We start from the raw sequence: 15076 nt of genomic DNA on the forward strand, positions 1-15076 counted from the left end.
GCACTACCCCCGTCGTTGATTGGCTCGGCCTTGGCCAGCAGTGGGTCTGTCTTGGAGCCAGCTGGCATTGGCTCTATCGGACACAGGGGAAGCTTCTAGCGGATTTTCACAGAAGCCACCCCTGTAGCGCCCCTGCTACCAAAACCTTGCCACGCAAACCCCATAGAAAGTATTAAAACTAACATGATTTCCTCTGGTAATGTATGAGCATGTATGGCTTTTAAAAGCATATCATGACTTTAATCACTGTTTTGCAAAAAGGCTGCTCATGTTCAGTAACGATACTTCTGTCATGAAACTTCCTTGAGGATTTTTAGCTTTTTCTAGTGTTTGCAGTGTGAAATGGCAGTGTTTAAAAATATTTGAGAAGCAAAACTTGACCCTGCTAAGAACTGAAGATAATTGTCAGATATTTTAAATTGCTAAGAAGTAAAACTGTTAAGACTTGTGTCCTCACTAATTATATTCTGCATATCTACGTTCCCCTGACAACTTCTGATGCATCCGGTATCACTCTACCTAACGGCTGAGAGCTGTTAAGTGACAGTGCAAAGCAAAAATAATTTATTCCTCTGAAGAGCTCTGTTTGCCATTGCTTGTGGAGAAATGTGTGATGGAATCCCTGGAAGCTGTTATGTTGTAATGCTGCAGAGTCAGAAAAGACTTTACTGTAGTGCCCTGTAAGTCCCAGCTGGATGGATCAATGGACTTGAAACTTTGGTTCAGCTCCATGTAAGTCTCTCGTAATCTTCTCCATGTTTAACGGGAATGTTCGTGTTTCTCAACCCAATATGCTGTTTAGCAGCTGTAGAGGACTGAAGTACAACGGAGACTGAAGCATTGTCACTCTGCAAGAAAGTGCAGGTATTCTTCTGGGCAGGTTCCTTCAGCATTAGTTTCTATTAGAGGTCAGGTTGCTGGCAACACAAAATGCGCCTCACCCTTTGCCACTGAGTAGCTGACGTGATATTGCTGTGCCGCATCCAGCCTAGAGCAGCCCTTTGTTGCCAGTCAAGGAGAAGGAATGTGTACAGCAGAGCAGGGAGGACCTGAACTGAGCACGCTGTTGGGTGATGCAGGGTTTTCAACCGGAGAGAGGAGTTGTGGGCGCACTGTTGTTCCGTTGTGTCATTGATTTGACCCAATGACACAGCACTGGGCCCAAACCTCTGACAGGCCAGTTTGGTCTCAATGAGCTCGTAGCACTCTTAAGGGTATTTGAGGGTGGGGGGGAGTGTAGTCCAATCCGAGTGAGAAGACCTACACCAGATTCTGCTAACACCTCCTGGGTCTTAGTGATGATTTTCATTGGCACGTAGTCACCTGTGAAATTAAGTATCAAAAGCAGCTGCAGGTGGTTTTTTGATGCCAAGGGTGGCAAATCCTTGTGTGAAATTCTTCTCAATACACCTGAGAACTCCAGTTATCTATGGAAACTTTTAATAAGGAAAAAAAATAAATTCCCCATGTTGTCACTGGCCCACAGTTGAACACGTTGTTTTGAGGTAAGAACGGCTGTTTATGGGAAAAATGCATGCATCACTTTAGTGTTTGTGATTTAGCGAGACCATTAATGGTGTCTTCAGTTGGAAGAAAAACAACTTTATGTGCAACAGAACAGCAACATATTTATTAAAACCTTGCAGGCTTGGTTCATTTATTGCACCAAGAAGCAGCCTGGTTCTTCTCAGTGCCTTTCGTTTATTGCACCACTTTGTGGGACAGCGCTGTCCTACCACCCAGCTGTGCTCGCTAATGAGACGCGGCCTCGTTGTACAGCACCCTTGGGGCTGGGAGGAGCATCGTGGACCCTAGATGGACCCAAATCCCTCTGAAGGCTGTGGGAATTGCTGGTCCACTGTTTTTTTTTGCTGGAAGCTGTTGACAGTATCAGATGTACATGGAGCTGTTTTTCAACTGTTTGTCCCTGGCCATACGCTTAATTCTTCCAGCAGTATTTATGAAGATAACTAGTTCGTTACTGGCTTCTCTTCAGTTTAAACCCATTCTGAGAAGGGCTGTGGTGCATTTGCCAGAGCCTCTTCGTGAGCACTTGGAGATTTGCCTGCTTGTGCTGGTGACAAAAATGTTGTCTTGCTGCCTCCTTTGTCCTTGTTATCCCTGCAGTACCAGCACAGGCAGGAGCAGGGCCTGGGTTTTACCTCAGTTTTGCTTTGCCAGTGGAACCCCTCTGTACGTGGTCTATATGCGAGGTGGCTGCACAGCAAAGGCAGCAAGTCACTGATGTGCAGCGATGAGGGAACTCCTGTTCTCTGTGGAGGCTGCACACTTCTCAGATCCCAAAGTGAGCCTGCAAATCTGTGTGGTGGTTAGAAAAACTGATGGGGAAATCACTGGGAGATATACACTGGCCATATTGTTTCTTCTCTTCTCCCTGTAGTTGCTGCCTGAGTAGGGATAGCTTACTTATTGCCTCCTTCCCTTCCAGAGAAGCATTTTTGAAAGGCAAATCTGTGATTCCAAAAGTTGAAGATAAAAGGAACAGAGTTGCTGAATAATTTGAGCTTATAGAAAATGTATGTGGCAATGCATGTATTGACTTGTTTCAGTGAATATCAAAATTTATCGTCCCTTCAACTAAATACTGACACAGACAAAGCAGTATCAATATTTATCTCCCAGGTTAATACGTTTTTATATTCACCTCAACATACATCAATATGTGCTTATTATTATTATAATGTTTGTCCTTCAGCAGAAGAAACTTGCATGTGGTTGAGAGGGAAAAGGGAGTTTCATATTAGTATTCTTTTCCCGTTTTAAACTTCATCAGATGCTTTATCCTGCACATGGAGCACACTGCAGCCCTCATTCAGGCAAAACCCTTATTGATGGTTGTGACACTCTATGCATGGAATACAGGATTGAGAAATTGATTTTTGGGAAATGTGAAATTAACTGTCACTAGGGGAAAGGGCAGCAAACCCACCACTTCTGTTTTATAGACGAGTTGCTCAGTGGTGCTTCCTGTAGTAACTCTAAGGAAGAGCTAGTTAACAGCTGACAGAAATGGAGGCGTAGCACAGAGTACAGGACACAGATTGACAAGGCTTTTGATTCTGAGATTCAGCTGTGAATCGCTGCCTATGAAATGATGCTGTTAACGTTGAACGGGGGAACACCTGCAGATCTGCTAGGAACCTTCTGGTAAGCTTATCTCATGCCTGTGTTACGTGTGACATTCTGCATCTGCATGCCAGCTGGAACTCTTATTTATGGGCACTCTGATACCGTAGAGAACGCAGTGGCCTCTTTGGGCCTCCTGCATTTGTTCCAAGAAGCAAGTGTGTGTGGGCAAGAAGAGTGTGGCCACTTCACTGGGTCTGAACGATTATCCTTCTGATCTGTCCCATTGCCTTTTTATCCTAATTCTAGATCTTGGAGAACAAGAGGATTCCTAGCTAGATGATGAGGGCAGGCTGCACAAAAAGGATGCAGGCATAACAGCACTGAATGTCACAAGACTTGTTTGGGACCTACAAGGGCCTTTTAGCACATGATTTATGCTATAGGGGCCCATTTATGTGGAGATACCAGCTCTGGCAGTTAGGCAGAAACATTGTAAGTTCCACAGAAGCACTGAAGAAATGCCGCTGTTCCTCTCTGGGTCTTGCTTTTAAACCTGCTGACCTTGAACACAAGGGAGATGAAAGGATAGGCAATAACCAGACTGGGAGCAGTAGTAAAAGGTGTGTTCCTCTCTCCCACCCCCTGCACACCCTTCTGCTCATCAACAGCTAGTTGCTGTTGGTCAGAGATAGAGGGGTTTGAGTCACATGTTGATCTGGCTAGTGGCTGAACACCAGATATTCACCAGAAGCTGTTAAAAGCTGGAAGTTTGGATCTGAAATTCTACCCAGCTGCTGGTAGACTAGAGAAACTTCTCCAAACTCTTACCTGCCAGAAGCAGCACTAGTAAGAAATCCTTGAGGCTGCAGAGCAGAGAAGACAGTCCCCTCCTTGAGATGCTCCAGTCTTCCTCACTTTAACACTGCTGAGGAAGCGCAGTCTGCATCGCTCCCGCTGCCAACAGCATTGCCGAGCAGTGCCAACAGCCATTCGGTACCATTCTGGTTGGTTTCTTTACTGCGCTTTCAAGTCAGACTCGCAGCAGTGAAAGTAACAGCTGTTTGTAAACTGCCATTTAAATGACAATTGTCGGTAGACAATAAGCATATGGTAGCTGACTTCTCACACGCAGACAACTGCAGCAGCGGAGGCACGGAGCAGCTGCACATGCTGGAAAACAGCACTGCGTTGATCTGCAGTTGGGAAGGTCATCTCAGTGATTGGAGGCTGCGTTTTGTGGCTTGACTTTTTTCTTAAAAGCTAGAAAGACAATAAACTAACGACTTGTGTCCCTGTTTCTAATGAAAAGCAAGATTTTTGAGTCCTGGTTAAAATAGTAAACATAACATAAATACATGCCAAAACCCCACCTCCTGAAAGTCACATTCTTAATTAGGACTGGAGTCTTTGCTTTTCTCCTTCTCCCAAGGTAGTAGTGACTGGTATTACGACCATCAAGAACCTGATTAAGCGAGATGTATTTGCTTGTGTTTTCAAAGCCGTTTGTAGCAGAATCAAATAGGGACCAAGTGCTTTTCTCATCATTAGCGTTGCTCTATGACAGTAAACTTCATAATGAAGGCTGGTCTCGGTATTTTCCTCCTTTGGGAGCCAATACCTCTGATGCATGGTTGGAAGACTTTGTGAGTGAGGCATAGGGCATTAATGTCATGTTATACCTTTGAGTACAGTCGGGCCAAGTATGTGATTGTGAAATGAGCACTAAAAAAAAAGTCTCCCTCTGAACCGACCGCATCGCTGCCTGCACTTGACTCATAACTCAGTAACCATATGCTTATATTCCACTGACAATTGCCATTTAAATGTCAGTTTACAAGCAGATGTTGAAATTCAGCCTTTGTGCCATTAATTAAATCACAGAAAAGCGAAGTTTGAGGTTTAACGCTGCTTAGGCTAACTATGATGAGAGTAGCAGCAGAGTCCGGCAGACCTTGACGGACCAGGGCGGTCAGGGTTAAGTGGCACAGGCAAAGGAGCATGTACATGAGGTCATCACAACAGCCTCAGTTAATGAGCTACGGCAGCCAGCTAAAGCGTGTTGTTGGCATTTCCTAGTGACAATTTTAATTTTGTAGACAATTCCAAGTTTTGTGGGATGGCTGGCAGTGGCCAGGATAGAGGGGAAATGTTAGACTATAAAAGGAGAGAGATTTAAGTCCTCAGGTGCAGGAAAAAAAAAGGCAAAAATCTGTTCGATAGAAGAACAAGCAAAATCTGGGAGGGTGGAGAGAGAAGCCCTCTCTACTATACCAGACATTTGCATGTATTTAAAATCCTTCCCAGTAAAGTTCATAATGAATTTAACTCAGTCCCCTATGGCCTAGAGGAACGTTCCGAGTAATAAAAAAGTTTTGCTAAGGGACAGATGACTGCCAAACTCCTATTCTATGCCAGCAATGCACATTTATATTATTGGCACTTAAACACTAGGTTTATTTTACTACATAAATAAATGATCCTTCGTCACATACTAAGAATTAATACTGTAAGATCCACTTTTGGGAAGTTACAATAACAATTCCCAGATTTCAATCATTGTTAAATTTGTATGCTTTATTTTTAAAGAGGTTTGGGGGTGGGGATTTTTTTTAGATTAAAACAGAGGTTGAATGTGGTAATCCCTGTTTTGGGTAAACTATTTTGTGGCTTAGCTTTTTAAAATGGTTTTAGTCAAGGATGTTTCCATGTCTTTTTTTTTTTGTTACCTTGAAATATCGACATCAATGTTAAATGAATTATAAGCTCAAACACTTAAAGGTTGAGATGTATTCACTTACACATAGTCAACTAGGTAACACAAGGCCTCCTGCTTCTGTTGGCATGGTCTAATGCACTTTTGATGATTAAACCGCGTGATTCAAACGTGTGCTGGAAATTTCAAGTGCCAGTGATGGAGGTTGCTGGACCACAGCATTACTTTGTTTATTAACATCATCATTCCATGCAAGATAAATCTCTGCTCTCATCTAGTGTGTCACTTCAGCGCAGTAGTCAGGAAAATGGAAAAAAAATGGAGCTACTATTTTTTTTTCACTTTGATAAGGAGAAGGGAAGGTTGGACATGAGGTGAAATGTGAAGGAGTTTGCTTCCTAGCAGGCAGCAAGCTCTAGTGAAAAATGCATCAGTGCTGCTGTAAGATGCAGTTTGGTTTACGTTCCGGCTGACACAACATTGTTTAAGCACCTTCTGCACAACAGAACAACCTTCTGCACCTTCTGTACAACACAAACTCCTACAGCCTGTGTACAAGTTCAAATTGATGGCAGGAGCGATTCAGTCAAACTATTTAATAAGCTAAGGTCCGAACATAAAGCTTTTCTTCTGATGCACTTCAGTTTACTTCATACCTCCACGTCAAGTGTGAACAGTTGGAAAAGATATTGTGAATCTGTCAGTGTGTTTATTTACATGGTGCATCTCCTTTGAATCAACAACCATCTTTTTCAAGTGTAAAAATGAACAATTACTCATCCCTGGAAAACAACAAAGTTTTACAGACATCTCCTCCCACCCCCCAAAAGACTAACCTCACCGCACTGTGCGAGGGCACAAGCAGCTCATTTTTCACTTGCTGTACACACGACGAAATACTCAGTTCCCCAGAACAAAAGTGTCTGAAGAATATAAGGGGGAATCTTAAGCATTCGGCAGTTTGAACTAAAAAGAAAGGTCAGTGGCAAAGAATTCAGATACAAGCAAAAAATCAGACATCTCCGAGCACTGCATTTGAGCTTTAAAACTGAATGCATGCATTGTTTGCTCAGTTTTTCACAGCAGCATTCATAATTTAGGAAACTATTAATCAGCATGCTGAAGTATCCTGTTTCTAACCAAGAACATAAAAATTACACTATAGAGCTTATTTTCTTTTCCCTTGAAAGAGATCATCTGGTAAAATTTGACAAGAATTCTGCAGACCCGCGGTTGTGGGCTTTGCATTTAAGTTGCACAGGAGAAAAAGTCACAACGGAGCCACAGCATCCCTTCACTGTCTTTTTATAAGGCCTGTCACAAGTCACTGCTCAGGGCTCCTTATTTTCTGTTGGTCCGTGCGAGGACTGCTATCCCGGTATTTGTTATGCTGACAGCAGAGAAAAAAGCACTGAAGGCTAGAAAATTTGCAGGACTAATGCAAAATTCAGATCGGCTTATGACAGAGACACAACAGGTACTGAAAAATGAGGCAAGGCAGCAGGGGAAGAGTAGGGCAGCCAAGCAAAGGGGCATGGGATTGTGTAGGAATGGGAAAGAGAACAGAGAGACTGTGGCTGAGGAGAGTTATAGTAGTTAAAGAACGGAAAACAGCAAAGGTAAACGCATTTGTCACCTGCCTACTAAGAACAGCCTTCCAGGGCTCTTAATCTAGTGCTGTGAGTTTAAGGTACGCTGCTTCCCCATCCTACCAAAATTATTGTCACATTAAGTGATTACAGAAGCAAGTGATCAAAAAGACAAATTTTATTTGGTAGCTCATTCAGTGAGATCATAAATATGTTGAAGTAATTATAGCTTTCATTAAGAAAATTAATTTCTTAAAAAAAAAAAAAAAACATTTCATACCTTTTCTTTGCTTGGGGGTGGAGGTGGAGAGAACTTGGACATACCCTGTTTAAGCCCTGGCAGTTTCAAAGTTATGAAAAAATCTTTCTTTTCTGCCCCCCTTCCCCGTTACATTCATGTCTTCCCACTAGCGAAGTATCATTTTCCCGGCTTGAAAAATCAGCGTGCGCTATTTCACAATTGCGTTCCTACAGCGATCTGTTCAATGGGGGCAATCTGACTCAGTCTAGGCAGGTAAGAATTAAGACATTTCTGTGCTTCTGTTGAGAAAGGCGGCTAGACGTTGGAGGAGATTAACAATATAACAAAAATCTGCTGGAAATGGAAACTGTGCACCATCCGTCAGGATACTCTCTACTATTTTGTGCCTCTGCAGCAGGGAAGCCAACCTGCAACTTCTGCTCCCTCTAAGTGTTCATATAAGGCACGTTTCCCGCAAAGAGAAAAACGAAGTGGAACCAGCAAACTGGTGGCTGTATTGTGTTTCAGAAGTAACGCCTGGTGGGGGAAGCGCCGAGAGGAATTGTTTTGGGTACCTGGTATTTCATGCAACATGTCAGGTCTTCCAGCGCTTACATGCACCAGAAGCGGTGGATGCCAGCGAGGATCTGAGTGCCCTTCCCCTGCTCCATCTCCTGCCTGGGAGCAGAGCCTGCTCAAGTTCACCCGTACGTTCCTTCAGGGCTGCTGTTCTGAAGACGGCATCACCGCTGCAACCCTAGTGAACGCCGGTCCACAGAGGCAGAATTTTCAGACATCCAACACTTACGTCACCCCCTTTTTAATGCCATTAGTGATGCAGCAACATGTATTTATATTTACATATAAATACAAAATGGTCAGATACCACATTTTTAAGCATAATTTATAATCTGAAACTGCTTACACTTTCATGACTAGGCTTGGGTTTTTCTCATTTACATTCATAATTTAATTCCACTGGAATTTGATTTTTAAGAAAGCCCAACATATCTTAATTACCATAAAAAGATCCATACATACTTTTACTTAAAAATATCTTCTGTAAGAGGAAATTTACCAAAAATAACACGAAATATATTATTATGCATACATTATGTTTTTTTGTAAAGTACAAACAAGAATCTGATCTCTTCTGGGTATTGCCTGATCTAATATGGCTATAGGTTCTATTTATTTTGTTTGTTTTTCAAAGTAAAGGGAAAGACATAAGAACTGTAAGAACACAAAACAAAATAAAAATGCGTTCTTTCCAAAGATACAGATATCAATGAAAGAACACTTTGAAATCTAATAAATGACAATAGGTACAAAGAAACACTATCCAACCATTATGCAGTCTTTTGTCAGAGCATGTGCTGCAATGACCTTGTAACAGTTATTAAAAACAACGAACAAAAAATGCTACTGGCAGAGAAAGCTGTCAAGCAAGTAAGTGCAGAACTGATACTAAGTATTTTATGTTTTTTTCCCCCATGTACGCACACTTCTGTCTTCCTCTTTCTGTTTGCAGGACTGATTGTTGCAACTCTGGCAATATGCTGGTTGCCAAACCAGGTTAGAAGGATCATGGCTGCTGTTAAACCAAAGCAGGACTGGACTGTCCCCTACTTCAGAGCGTACATCACTCTTCTTCCCATCGCCAACATCTTCTTCTACCTCAGCTCGGTGGTGAACCCCCTCCTGTACAACATCTCTTCTCAGCAGTTCCGCAGCGTGTTTCTGCAGGTCCTCCGCTGCCACCTGACAATCGAGCATGCCAACAAGGAGAAGTTTCTCAGAGCCAACCTGAGCTCCAGAGCAAGGAGCAGTCGGTCTCTACGCCCACTGCTCTTCATTTCATCTAGGCGCAATTCTTCTGCAAGGGGCAGTAACAAATTTTTCTTAAGTACTTTTCAGAACGAGACCAAGCCTGACTGCAGTCCAGAGAAACCGGGTCTTGAACCACCGGAGCCCAGCTTGGAAGTAGTGCCACTAGAGACTAGTCCAGAGCCCAGTCCAGATGCACAGAACGGCCTTTGTGAACAGCAAGTATGACTTCATAAGGCGAAGTTAACGATTAGCAATGAACCTAAAAACACGGAAATTAAAATGACTGAGGAATTGACTACATCTTAAAAGGAGTAACACAGATGGATTTGTTTCCAATTATGCAAAAAGAGCAGGAGTTCTGTATCCTGCTGCTGGGATTTTTAAGTGCACACTGGAAATTCAATCTGCTAACTGAATTCATTAGCTGCCAAAAATACCAGCCCCTCTCTCCCCACAACCACTGAACTTCCCTCGCTGTTGACAGGGATTTGGAAACAAACAGAAAATAATTGCAGTGCCTTTGAAGAAAGGAGGAGACAGAACAAACTGTGTCAGGGCAAAAAACTTGCTTGAAGTTTAGCAATACAAAAACAAAAGAGCCAATTTAAGGAGCAGAACGGTGGTTAGCACATGTGCCCTCGGCACCACGCCAGAATTCCCCCTCTTCTTCGGCCGGGGTCCATTGCAGAGCGGAGTGTTGCAGCAGCTGATACAAACAGAGTTCACCTTCCCTGGAGAGCAAAAGGACTGGTACCCAGCAGAGGCTATCAGACACGCTGCTGAAGATGCGCAGGATTTGCGATACATGATTCCTGTGGCACAAAGCAAAGGTTACTTAGTTTGACAGGAACACGGTTTTGCTTTACAACACGATTCATCCTTGAAAACTGTTGCGAAACCAGTGTACGTCTCCAAAGCAATGCTGGTGATTAAGCCAGACACCTCAGCTGTGACACGGCTAACAGCTCTGCGCTGCAGCAGCACAGTCACCCTGGTTTGGATTTTTCTTTTATTTGATTCTGGTTGGAACCAAAAAATATTACAAACTTGATTTACATAATGTATATCAAATGATGCATTTTATAACGAGAATTCTTCATCTTTTGAAGAATAAGCCGTTTGAATAGCCATAACTGAAATGCAGTTAGTCTGGAAGTGACTTTTGTTTCTGTTGCTGAACACGTCTGAATTGTTTAAGGTGTCTAAGTAATTACAGTTTTCTGTGCTGTTAATTTATCTTTTGAGCATTTTTTTTCCTTTTCTTGTTCATTTGCCACACAGAGACAAGTAACCAAGAGTAAAAGCAGAATGACTATCAGCAAAACTTTCATCTCCCCCCCTTTGATTTTTTTAAAGAAAAACTAGTAGTACTTTTCCAGGCAACCTCAGTTCTTGCCATCTTTGAAGCTTAATACCCTCCACAACAAAAACTTCCATTTGTACAGAAATGGCTTTTCTGAGTTGAAAGTCTTCCTTTTTTAAATGTAAATTAATCTGATTTTAATTAATAATCTAACTAAATTTATAATTTCTCAAATTGTTTTTACCTGACAAAAGTCCATTCTGATGCACATAGCTGTTATTTTAAAATGGTTTATAAAGGCTTTAAAATACACAGTTGCATTTTCCCCTGTCACAGCGGAAAAGCACATAAATAGGTAACAGAGGTTTGCTTGTATTGCCTTGTGGTTACAAAAAGAGGTAAATATTTCCAAGGATAATAAAATCACTATTCCTTTTGAATATGGGATTCTCAAAAGTTTTTTCTTCTGAAGGGCACAAGAGCAGGATTCCCTTGGAGAACGGTGGCTCTGCACCCTGTAGCACGGTCCCAGAATGTTTTTAAATATACAGCAATCGAGACTTTTTTTGGAGGGAGTGAAGCAGGAGTATGACCTGTAGGTTCTGCACTTACAGCACCCGCAGATACTTCTCAGTCCCCAGGGACTTTGGAAATAACCACTACAGCACCTACGCAGTCCAGTAGATACCGCTGCAGTAGCGACTGCCACTGCGCTACTAAGCGCTGTGTACGGCAGCAAAACACCATTTGTTTGGGTTATGCTTAGAAAGAAGGATTTCCTGTCTTCAGAGAATTTTAATTAAAGCAATTGTTTTATACTGTCACAACATTGCTGCCGTCCCAACAATGCAGGTGTTTTCCTGTTTTGTGTTCTCCCTCTGCAAATCTGAACTCTGAAACATGTTTTAAGGCTATCTGTCTAGATAAACTTACGAAGAGAAGCCCTCAAGTCAAGTGTTAAATCTTCCTCTGTCTCCAGTGAGCTTCAATCAATCAACACAGCAGGTAGAGCCTTTTTTCAAGAAGGAAGAGGAGCGACAGGCTGTTCTAGCTGTAACAGCAGAGGCGCACAGATCAAGAGGCATAATCTTTATTACTAAAGTTTGCAAAAAGAAGAGAGCTCTGTCTCTGTTGACAAACCACTGCTGTCAAGGAGCCTCAACTGTGCTGCCACTGATAGGCTTGCAACACCGAATTCTCAGCTGATGTTTCCCACAAAGACCTGGTGCTTTGTCCATGTTCCTCCTGCAGTCTTCCAAGAGCTGAGGCAGACATGACCCTTCCCATGGCTATGATTAATTTTTTCCCTTCCCCTTCCCTCTTCAGAAAGGAATCCTGTATTCAACGGAACTAGGCACAGCAATTGTCCTTCCATCTCTAATCCCACCCATCTCCTCATCACCGATTCCTTCCCTGCAGCTACAGCCACCCACCACCAAACTCAGCCATTCCTCAGTCTTCCATATGAACAGCAGTGAACCTCAACTCTCCCCTCAAAGACCAAACCTCTAAAAAGCTTTTGACATTGGCAGATTTCCTATCCCTGTTGTTTTATAGATCACTCTCTTCCTGCCGTTTCCTTTGCACAAGATTTCTGCAAAGCCCTGTTCACAATTTGAACTAGCGATTTATTAGTTTAGGTCCCTGAAATATCATATACTTTGCAATTTTCCCGTAGGCTAGGAGACTAGAATTGTTCAGTGCTGTGAACAATTGGATAATGCCCTCCGAGGCACGGTTTTCACCAGGTAACTCTAGACCTCTCCTGCAAAAAATCAAAGTCCTGTAGCTTAACTCCATGTGTTTACAACAGCTCTACTCTCCAGGATAAACTCCACAGAATAATCCTGAGCTCCTTTTGAAGTCAAAACACAATATTCCTGCACAGACCAAAATTTTACAACTCAGTTTCATGCACAGATGGACCATGTTCATGACTAAACAGAGAGAATAATCTAACTAGTAGTAAAATCCCATTGTAACGCTTCTGTGGCTTTTCTGTAAATATGTCTTACAATCGGAAATTCCACTCCCAAATGATTATTCATTCGCATTCCCAGCCCTAGTAACCTGAATTGTAACAAGATTCCTTACGTAATTAAAAAAGTCGGCACTTCTATCAGGTTTTCAATGGCTACTTGGCTAAAGACATGCCCTTATCCAAGTTTTTTTCTTTAAGTACTGATAGATTCTTTTGAGCTCGCTGATAATCAGCTGCTATCATACACTACTTGTGCTTTTCATGAAGCATCAGGTATGAACTAAACTTGATCAGCAGAGAAAGGCTGTGCTTTTTCTCTAATTCTGCAGCATCCTTATAGCAAGATACAATGAAACAGGCATAGCAGATTGATGGAAAAAAGAGAGAATGTTAACACTACAGGAATGACATTTTTAAAACACTTCAGCTGTGACTTCACTTTTTTTTTTTTACCATGAGTGTGAAAAAGCAATGATACTTTAAATAGTATGAATTAAAGAAAGGCAGGAAAGATACTCTTAAAATCTTCTTCCTATCATATTGTGATTCCAGTTTAATTGTGGTAGGAAATAAATTAGTACAACTGACTTGATGGTTTGATGCCAGTGACACTACCCTCCTTGCTCCAGCAAACAAGTTAATGTACCCCAGTTACTGCAGTTCACCCACTGAGTTCAGACAGGACAGCAGCATCCCTTCTGGATTATCTCTAGAGATTAACTGCTTTTATATCTCAAGGATGTCTTTCCTCAGACTCCTCTCTTGCAGTGGTTTATTGTACTGTTGAGCCAGTTCTGAAACTATTTCTGGGATCTTCCCGCATCATTCGCCACCAGCAGGCTGAACTGCAGACAGTTCTTCAAAGTGGTTATCTGCCTCGTAAGACTCATACCACAGACGTAACTGCTAATTACCGAATATTCTTGCTTGAGCAATCAGCTTGATATGTTCATTAACACATCACCTAGAAATATAATTGCAAGCCTTTCTGGGAGCTTTTCTCCTACCTCAGATTGTTCTGAGTTGCTGGCTAGGCAAGGAGACTACATGTTTTACACTCTGCTTTTGCTAGGGTGGGGTCATTCCCAGCTACCTACCCTCAACAGTTTACACTAGCGCTCCGTTAGTATACTTCCTAATATACAACTAGTATATTTACTGCCCAATCTCTTGATGGATGAGTACCGAATAATTGGTCCGTTTTCACAGATTCAGCAGCCCCATGACAGCAGTGTGGGTTATGCATAGGTGTAGGTACTATAATGATGTTTTACCATGAAGTACCTACTACTGACCAATTATTTTTCTCATCTTGGCTTCAAGGCTTGTGGGGTTGGCTGAGGATGTAGTTCAAGTACAAGTACTTTTGAGAAGAGAGGGGAGTACACAAGGCTAGAATACCTGTGTGGTAATGCAGTAATATTCCACACCCTTTCATTCCACATACACTTACTATAACTATTAAAAAAAAAAAAAAAAGAGCTTTGGGCTTATATTGGGCATTGAAAGTGTCCTCCTAGACTGAGCAGCTTGCCCATTGTTACACCTCCCTCTGCCCCGCATGTGATCATACATTTAGATAGTGTCAAGGCCCAAACTACTCTTTCTGCAGGATTTCTGCCTTATTCCATGCAATGAAGTGATGGTGTAAATCTCAAGGCTTTTCTATAGTTCGCGCTTGTAATATTGATTTTCTCACCTGGATCCATTCTATACACACCCCCCTCCAACTGCCAAGCTCAACCCCCCTGCTTAGCTGCAGTCCAGTCCTGTGCATCCGCAGCCTGGCACTCAGTTGTGGCCACATGCAGGTGCATTCAGTCTTGATAGCAACAAACAATCGATGTTACAATTTATTCAAATCCGAAAGCGAGAGTTCTTCCACCTACCCTGTCTGCAGAGCCCAGTACATGTTCTCCTGAATAACAGCTTAACTTGTTACTAGGACAACCAAAAAAGGTGACATCACACCTACTTCTTACACTGTGTGTATGCAGAAGGCACCAGAAGATCCAAACTTTTTCTCTAACTGCTTGAAAAGGATCTTATTAGGCACCTCCGACTCTTCTGTTGTAGCAGGTACAGACAAAAAAGAGCAAGTCTAAGCATGACTCTCCAGCTTAAGAGCTAGCCATAATCCTAGCAGTGTGTAACTTCAGTTTGCACTTGTACTCTCAAGACTGTCCTTCAGCAGAATACATAGTCTCTGAAGCCAAAATAGGCAACTAGGATACCACCTCCGAGATCAGTGACCTAATTTCTAAAAAAGACAGTCACCTTCCCAGTCTATGACCCAACTACTCTGAAACCGTGTTCTGCAATGGCACAC

At 42.4% G+C, this 15076-nt stretch overlaps 2 protein-coding genes across 2 annotated transcripts in view; one reads left to right on the top strand and one right to left on the bottom strand.

The window, feature by feature from the left end:
* Positions 1 to 9688, top strand: part of GPR39 (G protein-coupled receptor 39) — a 92182-nt gene extending 82494 nt beyond the window's left edge. The window contains exon 2 of the mRNA XM_009325800.1: positions 9165 to 9688. Coding sequence (XP_009324075.1) covers positions 9165 to 9688 — 524 coding nt within the window. The remainder of the gene's footprint in view (positions 1 to 9164) is intronic.
* Positions 9689 to 9981: 293 nt separating this feature from the next.
* The window catches only part of LYPD1 (LY6/PLAUR domain containing 1), a 15077-nt gene continuing 9982 nt past the window's right edge, over positions 9982 to 15076 (bottom strand). Inside the window, exon 3 of the mRNA XM_009325846.1 lies at positions 9982 to 10275. Within this exon, the coding sequence (XP_009324121.1) occupies positions 10040 to 10275 (236 nt within the window). The 3' untranslated portion in view covers positions 9982 to 10039. The remainder of the gene's footprint in view (positions 10276 to 15076) is intronic.

The sequence above is a fragment of the Pygoscelis adeliae genome, unplaced genomic scaffold (assembly GCF_000699105.1).
Source record: "Pygoscelis adeliae isolate BGI_AS28 unplaced genomic scaffold, ASM69910v1 Scaffold51, whole genome shotgun sequence".
In the NCBI taxonomy this organism is placed as follows: Eukaryota; Metazoa; Chordata; class Aves; order Sphenisciformes; family Spheniscidae; genus Pygoscelis; species Pygoscelis adeliae.